General features: G+C 40.3%; 2 protein-coding genes across 4 annotated transcripts in view; one reads left to right on the top strand and one right to left on the bottom strand.

The window, feature by feature from the left end:
* Positions 1-17,739, bottom strand: part of PHKB (phosphorylase kinase regulatory subunit beta) — a 234,514-nt gene that overhangs the window by 210,060 nt on the left and 6,715 nt on the right. The window lies entirely within an intron of this gene.
* On the top strand, positions 3,063-3,520 carry LOC128063743 (non-histone chromosomal protein HMG-17). The gene has a single exon (XM_052656556.1). The coding sequence runs from the start codon at positions 3,151-3,153 to the stop codon at positions 3,421-3,423; it is 273 nt and encodes a 90-aa protein (XP_052512516.1). The 5' UTR covers positions 3,063-3,150; the 3' UTR covers positions 3,424-3,520.

Here is a 17,739-nt window from a genome sequence, read left to right as displayed (position 1 = left end):
TTTAACAATGCTGGAGGAAAGAGCATAACTGAGACTGGAAGAGCAAAAGCTCCCCTAAAGTATGACCCTGTACTACATAGGAGTGATGCTAACAGGTCTTCAATAAAATTTCATAACCGAAACCAAAAATTATTTCTGAAGCATGATTATTCAGAATTAACTTTAATTTCACTAACAACCTCCATGGCCACTGTCAAACATCCCCCAAAAATATGCCATCCATATAGGGAGACAAAACAAAGTCAAGACCCTTGGGAGCAGAATCACATCTGTCATTAAGATGTGGGGCTGGCTCAAGATGGCAGAACAGAAGGATGTGCGCTCATCTCCTCCTGCAAGAGCACCAAAATCACAACTAGCTGTTGAACAACCATACACAGAAGGACGCTAGAACCCACCCAAAAAAGACACTCTACATCCAAAGACAAGTAAGAAGCAGCAATGATATAGTAGGAGAGGCACAATTATGATAAAATCAAACCCCATACCTGCCCGGTAGGCAACCCACAAACTGGAGAACAAAATAACAAAGAAGTTCTCCCACTGTGGTAAAGGTTCTAAGCCATATGTTAGGCTTCCCAGTGGGGGATGAGGAAACAGAGACCCCACTCCTGGAGGGCAAAAACAAAATGTCATGCGCACCAAGACCCAGGGGAAAGGAGCAGTGACCCCATAGAAACAGAACCAGACCTACCTGCTCATGTTGGAGGGTCTCCTGTGGAGGTGTTGGTCAGCAATCGCTTGCCATGGGGACAGGGGTACTGGCAGCAGCACTCCTGGAAGGTACCCCTTGGCAAGGCCCTCTTAAAGGCTGCCATTAACACTACCATACAGCCCACAGGCCCCAGGGCTGGATAGCCTCAGGCCAAACAAAGCACTGGGAGGGAGCACAGTCCCACCCATCAGCAGATAACTGGATTCAAGTTTTACTGAGCAAGGCCCTGCCCAGAGCAAGACCCAGTTTTTCCATTAGGAAGCTTACATAAGCATCTTAGTCTCATCCACCAGTGGGTAGACAGAAGTAGAAAGAAGAACCACAACTCCATAGCTGCCAGAAAGAAAAACCACAGAAAGTTAATCAGGATTAAAAAAGAAGAGGGTTATGGAGCAGATGAAGGGACAACATAAAACCCCTGAAAAACAACTAAATAGAGATAGGCAACCTTCCAGAAAAAGAATTCAGATAAATGATAGTGAAGATGATCCAAGATCTAGAAAAAGAATGGAGAAGATGTAAAAAACGTTTACCAAAGACCTAGAAGAGCTAAAGAACAGAGATGAACATTATACTAGAAGGAATCAATAGGAGAATAACTGAGGCAGAAGGAAAGATAAGTGACCTGGAAGACAGAATGGTGGAAATCACTGCCACAGAACAGAGTATAGAAAAGAGAATGATAAAAACTGAAGACAGCATAAGAGACCTCTGGGACAACATTAAATGCACCAATATTCACATTATAGGGGTCTCAGAAGGAGAAGAGAAGGACCCAAGAAAATGTGTGAAGAGATAATAGCTGAAAATTTCCCTAACATGGGAAAGGAAAGACTCAACCAAATCCAGGAAGTGCAGAGAGTCCCAAGCAGGATAAACCCAAGGAGGAACATACCAAGAAACACAGTAATCAAACTGATGAAGATTAAAGACAAGGATAAAATATTAAAAACAACAAGGGAAAAACGACAATATACAAGGGAACTCCTATAAGGTCACCAGCCGATTTCTCAGCAGACGCTCTATAAGCCAAAACAGAATGGCACGATACATTTAAAGTGATGAAAAGAAAGAACCTACAACCAAGAAGGAGATCAACCCTGGGATTTCTTTGGAAGGAATGATGCTAAAGCTGAAGCTCCAGTACTTTGGCCACCTCATGGGAAGAGCTGACTCATTGGAAAAGACTCTGATGCTGGGAGGGATTGGGGGCAGAAGGAGAAGGGGACGACCGAGGATGAGATGGCTGGATGGCATCACGGACTCAATGGACGTGGGTCTGAGTGAACTCCAGGAGATGGTGATGGACAGGGAGGCCTGGCGTGCTGCGATTCATGGGGTCGCAAAGAATCGGACATGACTGAGAGACTGAACTGAACTGAATAACCAAGAATACTCTAATCAGCAAGAGTCTCGTTCACATTTGACAGAGAAATCAAAAGCTCTCAGACAAGCAGAAGTTAAGGGAATTTCAGCACCACCAAATCAGTTTTCTAATAAATGCTAAAGGAACTTCTCTAGGCAGGAAACATCAAGAGAAGGAAAAGAACTGCACAAAATAAACCCAAAACAATTAAGGAAATGGTAATAGGATCATACATTTTGATAATTACCTTAAATATAAATAGATTAAATGCACTAACCAAAAGACATATACTGGATGGATGGATGAAAACATGTGCATGTATTCAGTTCCACTTACCACATCGTTTTTTGTAACCCCCAAATTGTATGTAATTATTTTTATATCCTTAGGGTAATCATGCTTCCATTACAGCTTGCAACTGCAATTGTTGTTTATTTTTTGTCCAAATATTGATTGTGAAAACTGATAAACACCTTTCACTGGGACTATGTAACTATTATTTGCTTAATATCACTGTATTATGATTGGGCAACAGAAAATAACAGGATTCTATATCACTAAAGCTACCATTTAATAGAAAAATCTGTAATCACATTTAAAATCCAGAATATAGAATTATCTTGGGATTTTCTGAAAAACATAAGTGCTTAGGTATTGCTTCTTTTTCTCCAAAGCTCCAGATGTGTTTCTAATGAGCAACCATGCTTAAAAACAACTGGATTATTTATATGATGATATTTTATTTTTATCTAGTTTCTTTCAAATGGGAAGTGCTCCCATTTCATTTAGTTTGTTTTCCAATTTATCTCTTTTTTGGTTGTTTTTTTTCAAGCCTTTATCAAGCTTCTGTATACACAAATACTTAAATAGTATGTATAATATATATGTTCTAGAAAATTTAAAAAAAGACTTCTCAAATTAAATGTGATTTGGTTAAAACAAAACGAAAAAAAAAAAAAAAAAAGAAGCATAGGCGAAGAAGAGGCGAGAGCGACCCCTGGATCGACTTAAAGCCCGCGCCCCACTGCATCCCCGTGTCCAGCGCCTACGTCCCACCGCCGCAGCCACCATGCCCAAGAGAAAGGCTGAAGGGGATGCTAAAGGAGATAAAGCCAAGGTGAAGGACGAACCACAGAGAAGATCTGCAAGGTTATCTGCTAAACCTGCTCCTCCAAAGCCAGAGCCCAAGCCTAAAAAGGCCCCTGCAAAGAAGGGAGAGAAGGTACCCAAAGGGAAAAAGGGGAAAGCTGATGCTGGCAAGGACGGCAATAACCCTGCAGAAAACGGAGACGCCAAAACAGACCAGGCACAGAAAGCTGAAGGTGCTGGAGATGCCAAGTGAAATGTGTGCATTTTTGATAACTGTGTACTTCTGGTGACTGTACAGTTTGAAATACTATTTTTTATCAAGTTTTATAAAAATGCAGAATTTTGTTTTACTTTTTTTTTTTTTTAAGCTATGTTGTTAGCACACAGAACACTTCATTGTTGTTTTTTGGGGGAAGGGCACATCACTAACAGAATGTCTCAGAAGCTGAATTGACGTGGGGGGAAAATACCTTTCCCGTCTAGTTTTGAGAGACTTCCTCTTGGTTCCCAGGAAGGAGGGATTCCTTGATGTTGACACACATTAGCCTCCTTGGCACAAACGCCTTGTGGTGTGGGAAAACTAAAATTTAGTTTTTATGTCCTCTTCTCCCTCTCCACCTCAGCACAGACTTGACTCCACTAAACCCAGAGACCTGTTGGAACCTGAACCCCGTGCCCCCCCAAAATTGATGACCAGTATGTCAGGCAATCTGGACTTTCTAGTGTCACCGTTGAGATGGCGTCCTTCAAAAGAGCAGCAGTTCCTTTTTTTAGACTGCGGCTCCTCAGAGTGATACTTCTGCCATTTTCATTTCCATTTCCTGAAAGTCAGGGTCGGCTTGTGAAAAGTTGTTAAACAACATGCTAAATGTGAAATGTCAACCCTCACTCTAAACTTTCCCTGTTCAGAGCATCACATGAAGATTTCATTGGGTTTTTATAGTGGCTTTCTGATTTTGGTAGTCCATTGAAAAAGGGAGTTTGAAAGTTGTATACTGTCAACGATTGTCTGCCCATGTCCTGCCTGAAATACCATGATTGTTTATGAAAAGTATCTTTAATAAAGCTGGATACAGTTTGGAAAAAAAAAAAAAAAAAAAAAAAAAAAAAAAAAGAAGCATAGGATGCATATTAGGCTACTGAACTCATGTTATAATGAAAATATTAAAACACAAGTTAACCAACTTTCTAATACATACATTTAAAATTATAGACCTGGAATACTATAATAGGCATCTTTTAAGTACTAAATGTTTTCATCAAGAAATACACTATTCAAACTATCTAGTTTGGCTTAAATGTTTCATGTCTATTCTAAGTGTAGCTTAGCTGTGCAATATTTTTTATGGGCTATTAGTTTTTTATTGAATACAAAACTGAAAGAATGTAACACTGGGTGAATACTAAGCCTATTAAAATTTTGCTGAACTTTAATTTGCATTATAATTTAGTTGTAAGAATTTTACAGTAAAAAAATGGAAATGAAAACCGGAGTCATGACAATGGATATTTAGGTATTCAGTATAAGATATTCAGCTTACACTATTACAAATGGAACTAAACTATACTGCAACATGAAACCACAGTAAAAATCAGCTTTGAATTTGCTAGTTTTCTGTAGTTAATTTGAAGACCATTTGCTGTTTCTTCTCCTTTTCAAACAATTATATCTATTACTAGAGCACCTACCCTCAGTTTTTTGTTCATTCTGTAAGAATGAATCCTATGAATCTTAGCTTACAAGTATGCCTAGAGGAAAAAATACTTTTCTGAAGGTATTATAAATTCCATGTCTACTGGTATTATTCTGCTTGAAATGATAAACTACATGAGATATGAAAGAGGCCAGATCCTGGACACATCACCACTTCCACTACCAGCAGAAAAGGGCCTATGCAAAGATCTTCAAGTAATCAGCACTTCAGTTTCTCAAAGAAATAGCTGTGGAAAATAAACTGGACTGTAGAAAATAAATTTAACTTCTACACCTAACTAAATATGCCTCTTATTTTCATTCAGTTGGCTAGGCAATTCCCTGGAAACAGAAGCAGTCATTACATCCTGAAACAGAGGTGGCAACTAAAATGAAGATCCCCTGGACAGACAGTATCAACAAATATAATTAAAGAAATAAGTCCAGTAGTTAAGAATCTGCCTGCCAATGCACGGGACACAGATTTGACCCCTGGTCCAGGAAGATTCTACATGCTGTGGAGGAACTAAGCCCATGCACCAAAACCACTGAGCCTGCCACACACAGCAAGAGAAGCCACCGCAATGAGAAGCCTGGACTCCACAAGCAAGAGTAATCTCCACTCCTGCTGTGGCAACTAGAGAAAACCAGAGCACAATAATGACTCAGCATAGCCAATAAATAAAGTAAATTAAAGAAATAATGTACAGTAATGACACTAGACAGAAATATAAGATCCACCCACCTCCAAAAACGTTTGCTGTAAAATTTAACTTTTGTTAATGTATAGCAACAGGCTCAAACAGGAGTCCCGAACTAGAAATCCAAATGCCCTTGCGCAGTTGAGTAAAAAGGATTTGGTCCAGGTAAAATCAGGTCAGAAGTCAGAATCTGGAGAAGACCAACAAACTGGTAAAAGACACCCATACTAGCAAAAGGAGGGCTTCCCTCATAGCTCAGTTGGTAAAGAATCCGCCTGCAATGCAGGGACCCCAGTATGATTCCTGCATTGGGAAGATCCTCTGGAGAAGGGATAGGCTACTCACTGCAGTATTTTTGGGCTTCCATTGTGGCTCAGCTGGTAAAGAATCCTCCAGCAATGTGGGAGACCTGGGTTCGATCCGTGGGTTGAGAAGATCCCCTGGAGAAGGAAAAGGCTACCCACTCCAGTATTCTGGCCTAGAGAATTCCATGGACTGTAGTGTCCATGGGGTCGCAAAGAGTCGACATGACTGAGAGACTTTCACTAGCAAAAGGAGGCTGCAGAAACAGTCACGGCCAGACACAGGAACTGCAGGGTCATGCCAAACAGGAATCAGTGAGGCCAATGATGACAAATTTATCCAAAGATGATGTTTAAGATTGGGAACATGACAGACCTAATTCAGCACCCAAGATTCAGAGCCTAAAATATAACACAGAGAAGACATGAGGACTGCTGCTCAACAAGTATGGTGCTATGGAGAGACATTTCCCCCCAAAGTGTAGTCCATCCACTAGCATACTAGCAGAAGAGCCTCCCTGGGAGGTAGCTAGAACTACTGACTCTCAGGCAACATGCCAGACCTGCTATACCAGAATCTACATTTTAAGGAGATCCAAGGCTCTAAGAGGTAGTTCTTTCATCTTCTAGAAATCAAGAAAGGTGAGACGGAAAAAGAGAAGAAAACGGGATCAAATAGCAACTTTATTGTCTAAGGAAAATCCAACTCCACACACCCTAGAATGTAAGGATGCAAACTAACTGAAACAGCTTCAATGGAGCTCAGTTGCTCAGTCGTGTCCGACTCTTTGCAACACCATGGACTGAAGCCTGGAAGCATGCCAGGCTTCCTTGTCCATCACCATCCCAGAGCTTACTCACACTCATACACATCAAGTGCATGATGGATCCAATCATCTCATCCTCGGTGGTCCCCTTCTCCTCCTGCCTTCAATCTTTCCCAGCATCAGGGTCTTTTCAAATGACTCAGTTCTTTGCATCAGGTGGCCGAATATTGGACTTTCTGCTTCAGCATCAGTCCTTCCAATGAATATTCAGGACTTACTTCCTTTAGGATGGACTGGTTGGATCTCCTGGCAGTCCAAGGGACTCTCAAGAGTCCTCTCCAACACCACAGTTCAAAAGCATCAATTCTTCAGTGCTCAGCTTTCTTTAGAGTCTAACTCTCACATTCATACACGATTACTGGAAAAACCATAGCTGCGACCAGATGGACCTAAGTTGGCAAAGTAATGTCTCTGCTTTTTAATATGCTGTCAAGGTTGGTCACAACTTTTATTCCAAGGAGCAAGCAAGCGTCTTTTAATTTCATAGCTGCAGTGACCATTTGCAGTGATTTTGGAATCCAAAAAAATGAAGTCTGTCACTGTTTCCATCATTTCAATCACCATCTGCAGTGATTTTGGAGCCCAGGAAAATCAAGTCAGCCATTGTTTCCACTGTTTCCCCCTCTATTTGCCATGAAGTGATGTTATCAGATGCCATGATGTAAGTTTTCTGAATGTTGTTTTAAACCAACTTCTTCACTCTCCTCTTTCCCTTTCATCAAGAGGCTCTTTAGTGCTTCTTCACTTTCTGTCATAAGAGTGGTGTCATCTGCATATCTGAGGTTATGGACATTTCTCCCAGCAATCTTGATTCCAGCTTGTGCTTCATACACCCCAGCATTTCTCATGATGTACTCTGCATCCAAGTTAAATAAGCAGAGTGACAATATATAGTTTGATGTACTTCCCCGATTTGGAACCAGTCTGTTGTTCCATGTCCAGTTTTAACTGTTGCTTAATGACCTGCATAGAGATTTCTCAAGAGGCAGGTCAGGTGCTCTGGTATTCCCATCTCTTGAAGAATTTTCCACAGTTTGTTCTGATCCACACAATCAAAGGCTTTCGCATAGTCAATAAAGCACTAGCAGATACTTTTCGAGAACGCTCTCATTTTTTACATGATCCAACAGATGTTGGCAATTTGATATCTGATTCCTCTGGCTTTTCTAAATCCAGATTGAACATCTGGAAGTTCTTGGTTCATGTACTGTTGAAGTCTGGCCTGGAGAATTTTAAGCATTACTCTGCTAGCATGTGAGATGAGTGCAATTGTGCAGTAGTTTGAACATTCTTTGGCATTGCCTTTCTTTGGGACTGGAATGAACACTGACCTTTTCCAGTCCTGTGGACACTGCTGAGTTTTCCAAATTTGCTGGCATATTGAGTGCAAAACTCTCACAGCATCATCCTTTAGGATTTGAAATAGCTCAACTGGAATGCCATCACCTCCACTAGCTTTGTTTGTAGTGATGCTTCCTAAGGCCCACTTGATTTCACATTCCAGGATGTCTGGCTCTAGGTGAGTGATGACACCATCGTGGTTATCTGGGTCATGAAGATCTTTTTTTGTATAGATCTTCTGTGTATACATGCCACCTCTGAATATCTTCTGGTTCTGTTAGGTCATTCCATTTCTGTCCTTTATTGAGCCCATCTTTGCATGAAATGTTCCCTTGTTATCTCTAATTTTCTTGAAGAGATATCTACTCTTTCCCATTCTATTATTTTCCTCTATTTTTCTGCCTTGATCACTGAGTAATGCTTTCCTATCTCTGCTTTCCATTCTTTGGAACTCTTCATTCAACGTATAATGAAAATGCATATGTCTTTTCTTTTCTCTTGTAGGAGATCAACCCTGGGATTTCTTTGGAAGGAATGATGCTAAAGCTGAAACTCCAGTACTTTGGCCACCTCATGCGAAGAGTTGACTCATTGGAAAAGACTCTGATGCTGGGAGGGATTGGGGGCAGGAGGAGAAGGGGATGACCGAGGATGAGATGGCTGGATGGCATCACTGACTTGATGGACGTGAGTCTGAGTGAACTCCGGGAGATGGTGATGGACAGGGAGGCCTGGCGTGCTACGATTCATGGGGTTGCAAAGAGTCGGACATGACTGAGCGACTGAACTGAACTGAACTGCCTTTCATGTTTTTTCTTTTCTCATCTATTTCTAAGGCTTCCTCAGACAACCATTTTGCCTTTTTGCATGTTTTCCTTGGGTTGTTCTTTTCACTGCCTCCTGTGCAAAATCAGGAACCTCTGTCCATAGTTCTTCAAGCACTCCAACAGATCCAATCCCTTGAATCTATGTCATCTCTACTGTATAATCATAAGGGATTTGATTTAGATCATACCTGAATGGTTTAGTGGTTTTCCCTACTTTCTTCAATTTATGTCGCATTTCACAATAAGGAGTTCATGTTCTGAGCCATAGTCAGCTCCCGTTCTTGCCGATTGTATAGTACTTCTCCAACTTTGGCTGCAGAGGATATAATCAATCTGATTTTGGTGTTGACCATCTGGTCAAGTCCATGGGTCTATTGTGTTGTTGGAAGAGGGTGTTTACTAGGACCAGTGTGTTCTCTTGGAAAAGCTCTGTTAGCCTTTGACCTTCTTCATTTTGTACTCCAACGCCAAATTTGCCTGTTACTCCAGGTATCTTTTGCATTGCAGTCCCCTATAATGAAAAGGACATCTTTTGGGGGTGTTAGTTCTAGGAGGTCTTCTGGGTTTTCATAGAACTGTTCAAATTCAGCTTCTTCAGCATTACTGGTTGAGGCATAGACTTGGATTACTGTGATACTGAATAGTTTGCCTTAGAAACGAACAGAGATCATTCTGTCATTTTTGAGATTGCCTAGAAGTACTGTATTTCAGACTCTTTTGTTGACTATGAAGGCTACTCCATTTCTTCTACAGGATTCTTCCTCAAAGTCACAGATATAATGGTTAGATGAGTTAAATTCACCCATTTCAGTCCATTGGATCATCCACTGGATCATCAAAAAAGCAAGAGAGCTCCAGAAAAACATCTACATCTGATTTATTGACTACGCCAAAGCCTTTGATTATGTGGATCACAACAAAATGTGGAAAATTCTTCAAGAGATGGGAATACCAGAGCACCTGACCTGCCTCTTGAGAAATCTGTATGCAGGTCAGGAAGCAACAGTTAGCACTGGACATGGAACAATAGACTGGTTCCAAATAGGAAAAGGAGTAGGTCAAGGCTGTATATTGTCGCCCTGCTTATTTAACTTAGATGCAGAGTACATCATGAGAAATGCTGGGGTGTATGAAGCACAAGCTGGAACCAAGATTGCTGGGAGAAATGTCCATAACCTCAGATATGCAGATGACACCACTCTTATGGCAGAAAATGAAGAAGCACCAAAGAGTCTCTTGATAAAGGGAAAGAAGAGAGTGAAGAAGTTGGAGAGTGAAGAAGTTTAAAACTCAACATTCAGAAAACTTAGATCATGGCATCCCGTACCATCACTTCATGGCAAATAGATGGAGAAACAATGGAAACAGTGACAGACTTTATTTTTCTGGGTTCCAAAATCACTGCGAATGGTGACTGCAGCTATGAAAATAAACAACGCTTGCTCCTTGGAAGAAAAGTTGTGACCAACCTGCTGCTGCTAAGTCGCTTCAGTCGTGTCCGACTCTGTGCCACCCCATAGACAGCAGCCCACCAGGCTTCCCTGTCCCTGGGATTCTCCAGGCAAGAACACTGGAGTGGGTTGCCATTTCCTTCTCCATTGCATGAAAGTGAAAACTGAAAGTTAAGTTGCTCAGTTGTGTCCAACTCTTAGCAACCCCATGGACTGCAGCCTACCAGGCTCATCCGTCCATGGAATTTTCCAGGCAAGAGTACTGGAGTGGGTTGCCATTGCTTTCTCTGGATGCGAAGAACTGAGTCATTTGAAAAGACCCTGATGCTGGGAAAGATTGAAGGTGGGAGGAGAAGGGGACCACAGAGGATGAGATGGTTGGATGGCATCACCAACTCAATGGATGTTGAGTTTGAGTAACCTGCAGGAATTGGTGACAGACAGGGAAGCCCGGCATGCTGCAGTCCATGGTGTTGCAGAGTTGGACACAACTAAGCTACTGAACTGATGACTTATATTTTTATAAAAATATAAATAATCTATGTGATTTCTTCCATTTTCCAGTCAAAGGAAGCATATATCAGTACACAGAAACTGCTCAAGATATTTAAGCAAGGGGCAAAAGGAAGTCAGAGACATGCAGTTTGGCCCTGGATATGCTATCCAAAGTTAAAGATCAATCAAGAATCCCCTAATCAAGTCGTAAACTTATTAACACTAGGTTCACTATTTTCCTTCATTTATCATACTACTTTTTTGAATTTGAACTTTGTACCTTTCTGGACTTGACCAGTGGGGTAAATATGTTTAGTGTGAAAATATGTTCTATTCAAAAACAAATGGAAAATAAAGCACTGTAGCAGAGTTGTACATGGGAGAGGAAAGTGGAAAGGTATTCAACAGTGAACTATGCTTAACAGCAGAATCCGGGTTTGTATTTTATCCTTTGGAGAATGGAGAACCACTAGGGAGGTTGATGTAATGGCTTCCTGTGATATGATCCAAACTTTAGAAAGATAACTGTTGACAGTATGAAAGATTGCAGAAAAGTGGTAAGTCTTAGACACAAGAGTCCACTTTTGGTTAAAACATTCATCCTAGAGCCTTGAATTAAGATAGTGACAGCAAGGATGCAGGAAAGAATGAACATTCAAGAAATATTTAAAAGGTAGAAAAATTTGACTGAGGAAAGGCTTATATTTGGTACATATCTTAGGCACAAATATCAAGCCATATAGAGTAATACAGGAGGAGAATCTAGTGATAAATTTCTTATCCTTAGTTTTTTATTCCTTTAAATAATAATAATTAACCTTACATCCTGCTAGGATTTTTTTTTTTTAATCCTTGCAGTCACTGAGTAAATGATTATTATCAAAGCTACAAGCCTATTGAGAATTGGGATTAGGTATGAATGTGAGAATTGGACTGTGAAGAAGGCTGAGCGACAAAGAATTGATGCTTTTGAACTGTGGTGTTGGAGAAGACTCTTGAGAGTCCCTTGGACTGCAAGGAGATCCAACCAGTCCATTCTGAAGGAGATCAGCCCTGGGATTTCTTTGGAAGGAATGATGCTAAAGCTGAAACTCCAGTACTTTGGCCACCTCATGTGAAGACTTGACTCATTGGAAAAGACTCTGTTGCTGGGAGGGATTGGGGGCGGGAGGAGAAGTGGACGACAGAGGATGAGTTGGCTGGATGGCATCACGGACTCGATGGACGTGAGTCTGAGAGAACTCCGGGAGTTGGTGATGGACAGGGAGGCCTGGTGTGCTGCAATTCATGGGGTCGCAAAGAGTCGGACATGACTGAGCAATTGAACTGAACTGAACTGAACAAGTTAATTGTGCTTTATTGAGTATTTTCATGAAAACAAGATAATATACCAAACATGAGGATCTCAGAACTGATAGACACACAGATAAAAACTCATAAAAGGATTCCACAAAGCAAAGACAATTACTGTCAGAACTATGTAAGTTAAGAAAATAAGCAAGTATTTTAAATACCTCTTTATTACAGATATTTAACATGGACAATTCATTGTTATCAGGAGACCATTTAGAAGATGTTTAATACAAAAAAAGGTAAAGGTCTAAAATCAACTTGCTTATATGAGCCATATTTTAAAGGCTCAATCTGAATGGAATAAATCCTTTCAAAGCAAAAAACATATATATCAATAGAAATGATCAATGCTTTCTACCAATGCCTAGCATAATACCAAATGACATTATGTTTAAAAACTAAAATCTTTAAAAGTTATTTTTAAATAAGATATATTTTTAACATGTCCTTAGAAGTATGAAAGTTGGAGATGTCACACAGTGGGACATAAATATACAAGCAAAGCCTAACGATTAATGGTGAACAGCGCATTTTCTCTAGAGCTCCAGGTTTCCTACTACAAATTTCTAGGTGAAGTCACTTAACAAACCCATAGCTCCAGAATGGTCAAAACCTAAGTGTTGCCCAGTTTGGAATCAATCAGCCTTGGGTTGCTTTGTTCAAAGCTTATCTCATATATTGTTTTTGCTTAAAGAGAGAGAATATAGTAAGGCTACCTACATTAAGATAGCATGATCTACAGTCAAATCTACAAACACCACACACACCCCTGCACACAGGCTGCTTGATACCTGAGCCAAATTTCCATCCTTGAAATAAATATAACAGTAAATGCTTCTATCAAAATATTTAAAATCAAACATCACAGTAAGTTTATCAGTTCAGTTCAGTGACCTTAATTTTTAACCTGATTTGCACAACTGTCATTTGTTTACACATAAAAATTCATGACAGAAACATATTCAGAATACAGGAAAAAAGAACATGAAACTGAAATCAGCGTATACTAGAAGCTGTTAAAAAGTTTAGACAAATTATTAAAATTAATAATCAAAAAGAATAACCTGCCCTGTGTTACTGAACAATACAAGTCCGTGTGCCTGACACACTGCTGCTGCTGTGAAGTCGCTTAAGTCGTGTCTGACTCTGTGTGACCCCATAGATGGCAGCCCACCAGGCTCCAGTAAGGCCAAATAATATTAAAACACTGGAGTCTGGAAGAGAGAAAGGTTTATTACTGGGTCATGCAAAGAGATGGGTGGCTCATGCCCTAAGAACCTCAAACTTACTGAAAGCTTTCATCAAAGACCTTTAAAAATCAAAAGGTGAGAAGGGCGTGGTTAGTTGTTTTGCAAACTTTTTGGTGTCATATTTGTTCTTGAAGTTAGGTTACGATCAGATAACAATGTTTCTGTAAACCTCTACCAAAGAAAGTTACTCTCTGTTCTAACAAGAAAGGGCCAAGTCCCAAGGCCTTGCTTTCACCTTCCAAGGTCCTAGTAGTAGGGGTGGAGCTCAGCTGGGAGCTCCCTCTGGGCCAGATCCCCAGACTCTGCCCAGCAGTCATCTCTGAGGGAGCCAGGTGCCCAACACAACTGGCCCTAGGCTCCTCAGGCCACCTATATAGCGAGGACCAGGTCCCACAGACTGTTACCCAGCCAGACTTCCATTGCTATTAGGCAGCAGGATAGGGGAGATTAGGATAGAGGAGAGGTTTACCACTGTCTCAAGGCCTGGGCCAAGACCAGTGGATGGCCTAGGTGAGGGCTCTGAAGCCCTACAGAACACAGCCCTAAGCTTGTTCTCTGGGCCCCCCAGCTCACCTGCTGGCCCAAGGCTGGGTGAACTGGAGAGCTTCCCAGAGAAGGCCAGGATCCGCCTTTTACCTCACTCTCCACCTCACAACCACCACTCCATTGTTGTCTAATTCCCCTCACTAACTGTCACTCCTGAACAGTTGGCTGCTTGTAGGTGGGGCCCACAGCTGTGCGGTCCAATAGCTGAGCAGGACCACTAACAGTCGCTCACTGACAGTGGCTGCTAGTGGGCAGGACACACTGAGGCACCAACCAATGGCTGAGCAGGACCCATTGCCTGGTGACAGGGTGCAGAGTAACGAGGCATAGCAATGGCTGCTGTACTAAGGGCTGAGCACACTGTGCTCTGTTACATACAGACTAAAAACTCCACAGAAAAAAACAGTCCACTGACTGAAGCAGCCAAAGTCATCTTTTTAGCATAATAGTGATTTATAACTAATAACCATCAGGTATCTGTGATCAAAATTCAAAAGTTAATGTAACCATATTAGAAAAAATATAATTTAAATATATAGAAATTTCTTCAGTGGCTCACCTGCTGGAAGAGGATAGAAATGCAATTATGAATACAAGTCATGCACCTGAGAAGAGTATGTTTTCAAAACATACAAGAAAGAGAAAGAACTCCTATATGAAGGACTATCCAAAGCTCAACTGCCCAGTCCCAAACTCTGGGCCTGTTCTTGCCAGTCTACATTCTCAGCTTTAACCACAGACTAAATCTATCACACCAATAATAACATGACCAGGGCTTAAATATTTGAAAAACTTCAAGTCCTATAAGACTTGAATCTTAAATGGTTGAAAAGGAAGGCCATGGAAATGGTATGAGGTTATTGATAATGAAGTACAACAATTAAAACAATAAGCTTTAAAAAATTTTATAACAAAAACCAATTGTGTATATTTTGAAAGACAAAACTAATTATGTAAAATTTGAAAGATGACAACACATGTATCAGAACCCATAAAAATAGCCAATTTCAATTATATACATAAAAAGATTCTCACTGATTCTGGAAGCCCCTTAATATATCATATCTGTTCATAAATAAAAAGCAATGTCCTCAAGAAATTTGTGAAATATGAACTGAAAGAGAATCAAGAAATTAAAAATAAACTAGTTCTTTTCAAATGACTAAGATAAAGTCACATCATTGTTGGTAAAAAGAAACTAATAAAATCTAACTAATAAAAACTAAGAAAAAAAATACTAAAATAAAAACCAGCAACAATGTTTTCACCTTTTTTAAACAACTGCTAATCAAGGCAGCCAAGGCCAATTGTGACAAACATAAGAACAAGTGCAAATTTATTAAAAACATATCACAGAAAATTACAATGAACAATCAAAAAGCGTTTATTGAATTTTCAAGACCAAGTATATAACATGTGCAGTTACAGTTTCCTTTTATGTATTTTCTAGTCTAGGATTACTTTCAAATCTCTTTGGGTCTATCTTCAAGACTCAAAAAAAAAAAAGACATATCTTAATGATATCTTAATTTCATAAGTTTTACCAGTAAAAACAAAGGAATATTTACATCTCCTACAAACCCAATATCTTCTAACAGGTAAATCAAATGTTTATATCTCTTTCAGCCTAAACCGAGAAAGATATGGCAGCTCTTGGTGTGATCCTCAGAAACAGAATGGTTAACATCCACTTTAAAATATGCACAAATAATGTAAAAATAAGATGTAAATCTATTTGCTAGACATAGACACAGAAAATTTTCCTGTATTAAATTTGGCCACATCCTAAAAGTTACTCTGTTGAGTCAAAGATACATACAAAAATGGTAGATGATCAAGGCAGCCAGTTTCTGAATCTAGACTGAATCTGTTCTGATGACAATCAATATTTGTGCTTTCACTGTCATTTATTATCAAAGAAGGACTGAGTGTCCCATATGCCTAGCACTGCTGCTCTTAATTGCTAAGTGTAGAGATAGGAACAGAGAGCATATGGCTTCTACCATGAGGCTGCTCCCTGCCTTCTTACCACTTTCCAATTTATTTGCATAATAGCCAGAGGATCTTCATAAAATATTACTCAAGTCTTATCACTGTTATTTCAAATTTTCCATAGCTTTCCCTTCCGATTACAGTAAAATTCAGGTATTTTCAAGCTTCCCAGCACCCTCCCCCTCACAGTCATCTTCTCTTTCCTATTACTGTCATTCATAATGTTTTGTCCTTTAAGGGTACTGTTCTCAAATATCCAGCTCTATCTACCCCCAAGATTCTAGGACACTACCCCAACTTCTCATTTGACTCCTATATCCTCCTTCAGCTGAAATGTCACTTTCAGAGATGCCTTCTCTGAAGCCCCATGCTAATCCTGCAGAAAATACAGAGCTGACAAGTGGTGCTTGTCATCCGGTCAGAGGAATAACGGGATCAGTTCTTTATTTTAGAAAAATAAAAGCTTGTAGAACAGACTAGGTAGAGAGGTGGTACAATGGGAGGTGATGGCTATAGGTAGCAAAGTTAAGTAGGAAACAACTAGTTGTTAGAGACTACAGACATGCAAAAGCACTGAAGTCATCTTTAGCTTTGCAAAAAGTTCCATCAGGTTATAAGCTCCTCTTTAAGACCTTTATCAATTATCAGCATCTCTAAGACTGGAATTAAGACTGTCCTTTGGTATCCACCAGTGATTGGATCCAGGACCATATCACCCCTGCCCATCACACCAAAAACCATGGCTGCTCAAGCCCCTTAAGTAAAACGGCATGGTTGTGTTGGCCTTCTGCTTTCTCAGATTGTAGACCAAAATAGGGCCAACTGTATTACAGAATTTCCACAACATCAGAGAGGTCCACTAAACATTAGTTAACTTGACATGAGTGAGTGAGAGAAGAGTAGTGAACATTTCCAAGATGCAAGCAATAATCATTCTACCACCCTAATGGCAGGAAGCCAAGAGGAACTAAAGAGGCTCTTGATGAAGGTGAAAAAGCTGGCTTAAAACTCAACATTCAAAGATCATGGCATCTGGTCTCACCACTTCATGGCAAATAGATGGGGAAAAAATGGAAACTGACAGAATTTATTTTCTTGGGCTCCAAATTCACTGCAGACAAAAGATGCTTGCCTTGGAAGAAAAGCTATGAACAACCTAGAGAGCATATTCAAAAGCAGAGACACCACTTTGCCAACAAAGGTCCACATAGTCAAAGCTATGGTTTTTCCAGGAGTTAGGTATGGATGTGAGAATTGGACCATAAAGAAGGCTGAGCACTGAAGAACTGATGCTTTCAAAATGTGGTGCTGAAGTAGACTCTTGAGAGTCCCTTTCAAGGAGATCAAACCAGTCAATTCTAAAGGAAACCAACCCTGAATATACATTGGAAGGACTGATGCTGAAGCTGTAGCTCCAAAGAGCCAACTCATTGGAAAAGACCCTGATGCTGGGAAAGACTGAAGGCAGGAGGAAAAGGGCGCAACAGAGGATGAGATGGTTGGATGGCACCATCGACTCAATGGACATGAGTTTGAACAAATTCCAGGAGGTCGTGAAGGACAGGGAAGCCTGGCATGCTGCAGTCCACAGGGTCGCAGTTGGACACGACTAAACAACTGAACAACAAATGACAGAGAAAAAGAATAAGGTTTACGGTCAGTAAGATTCATGCCAAGATAGTTAAATGATATCATATGGCTTCTATTTTCTAAATCTTATAAGATTTCAGGGCAGGATATAGTAAGAAGAGATCAGAGGTCCCAGCAGGAAACAATTTACCAGTGCTCCTC

This window comes from Budorcas taxicolor, chromosome 18 (assembly GCF_023091745.1).
Source record: "Budorcas taxicolor isolate Tak-1 chromosome 18, Takin1.1, whole genome shotgun sequence".
Lineage (NCBI taxonomy): Eukaryota > Metazoa > Chordata > Mammalia > Artiodactyla > Bovidae > Budorcas > Budorcas taxicolor.
This window is presented reverse-complemented; position numbering and strand designations above follow the sequence as displayed.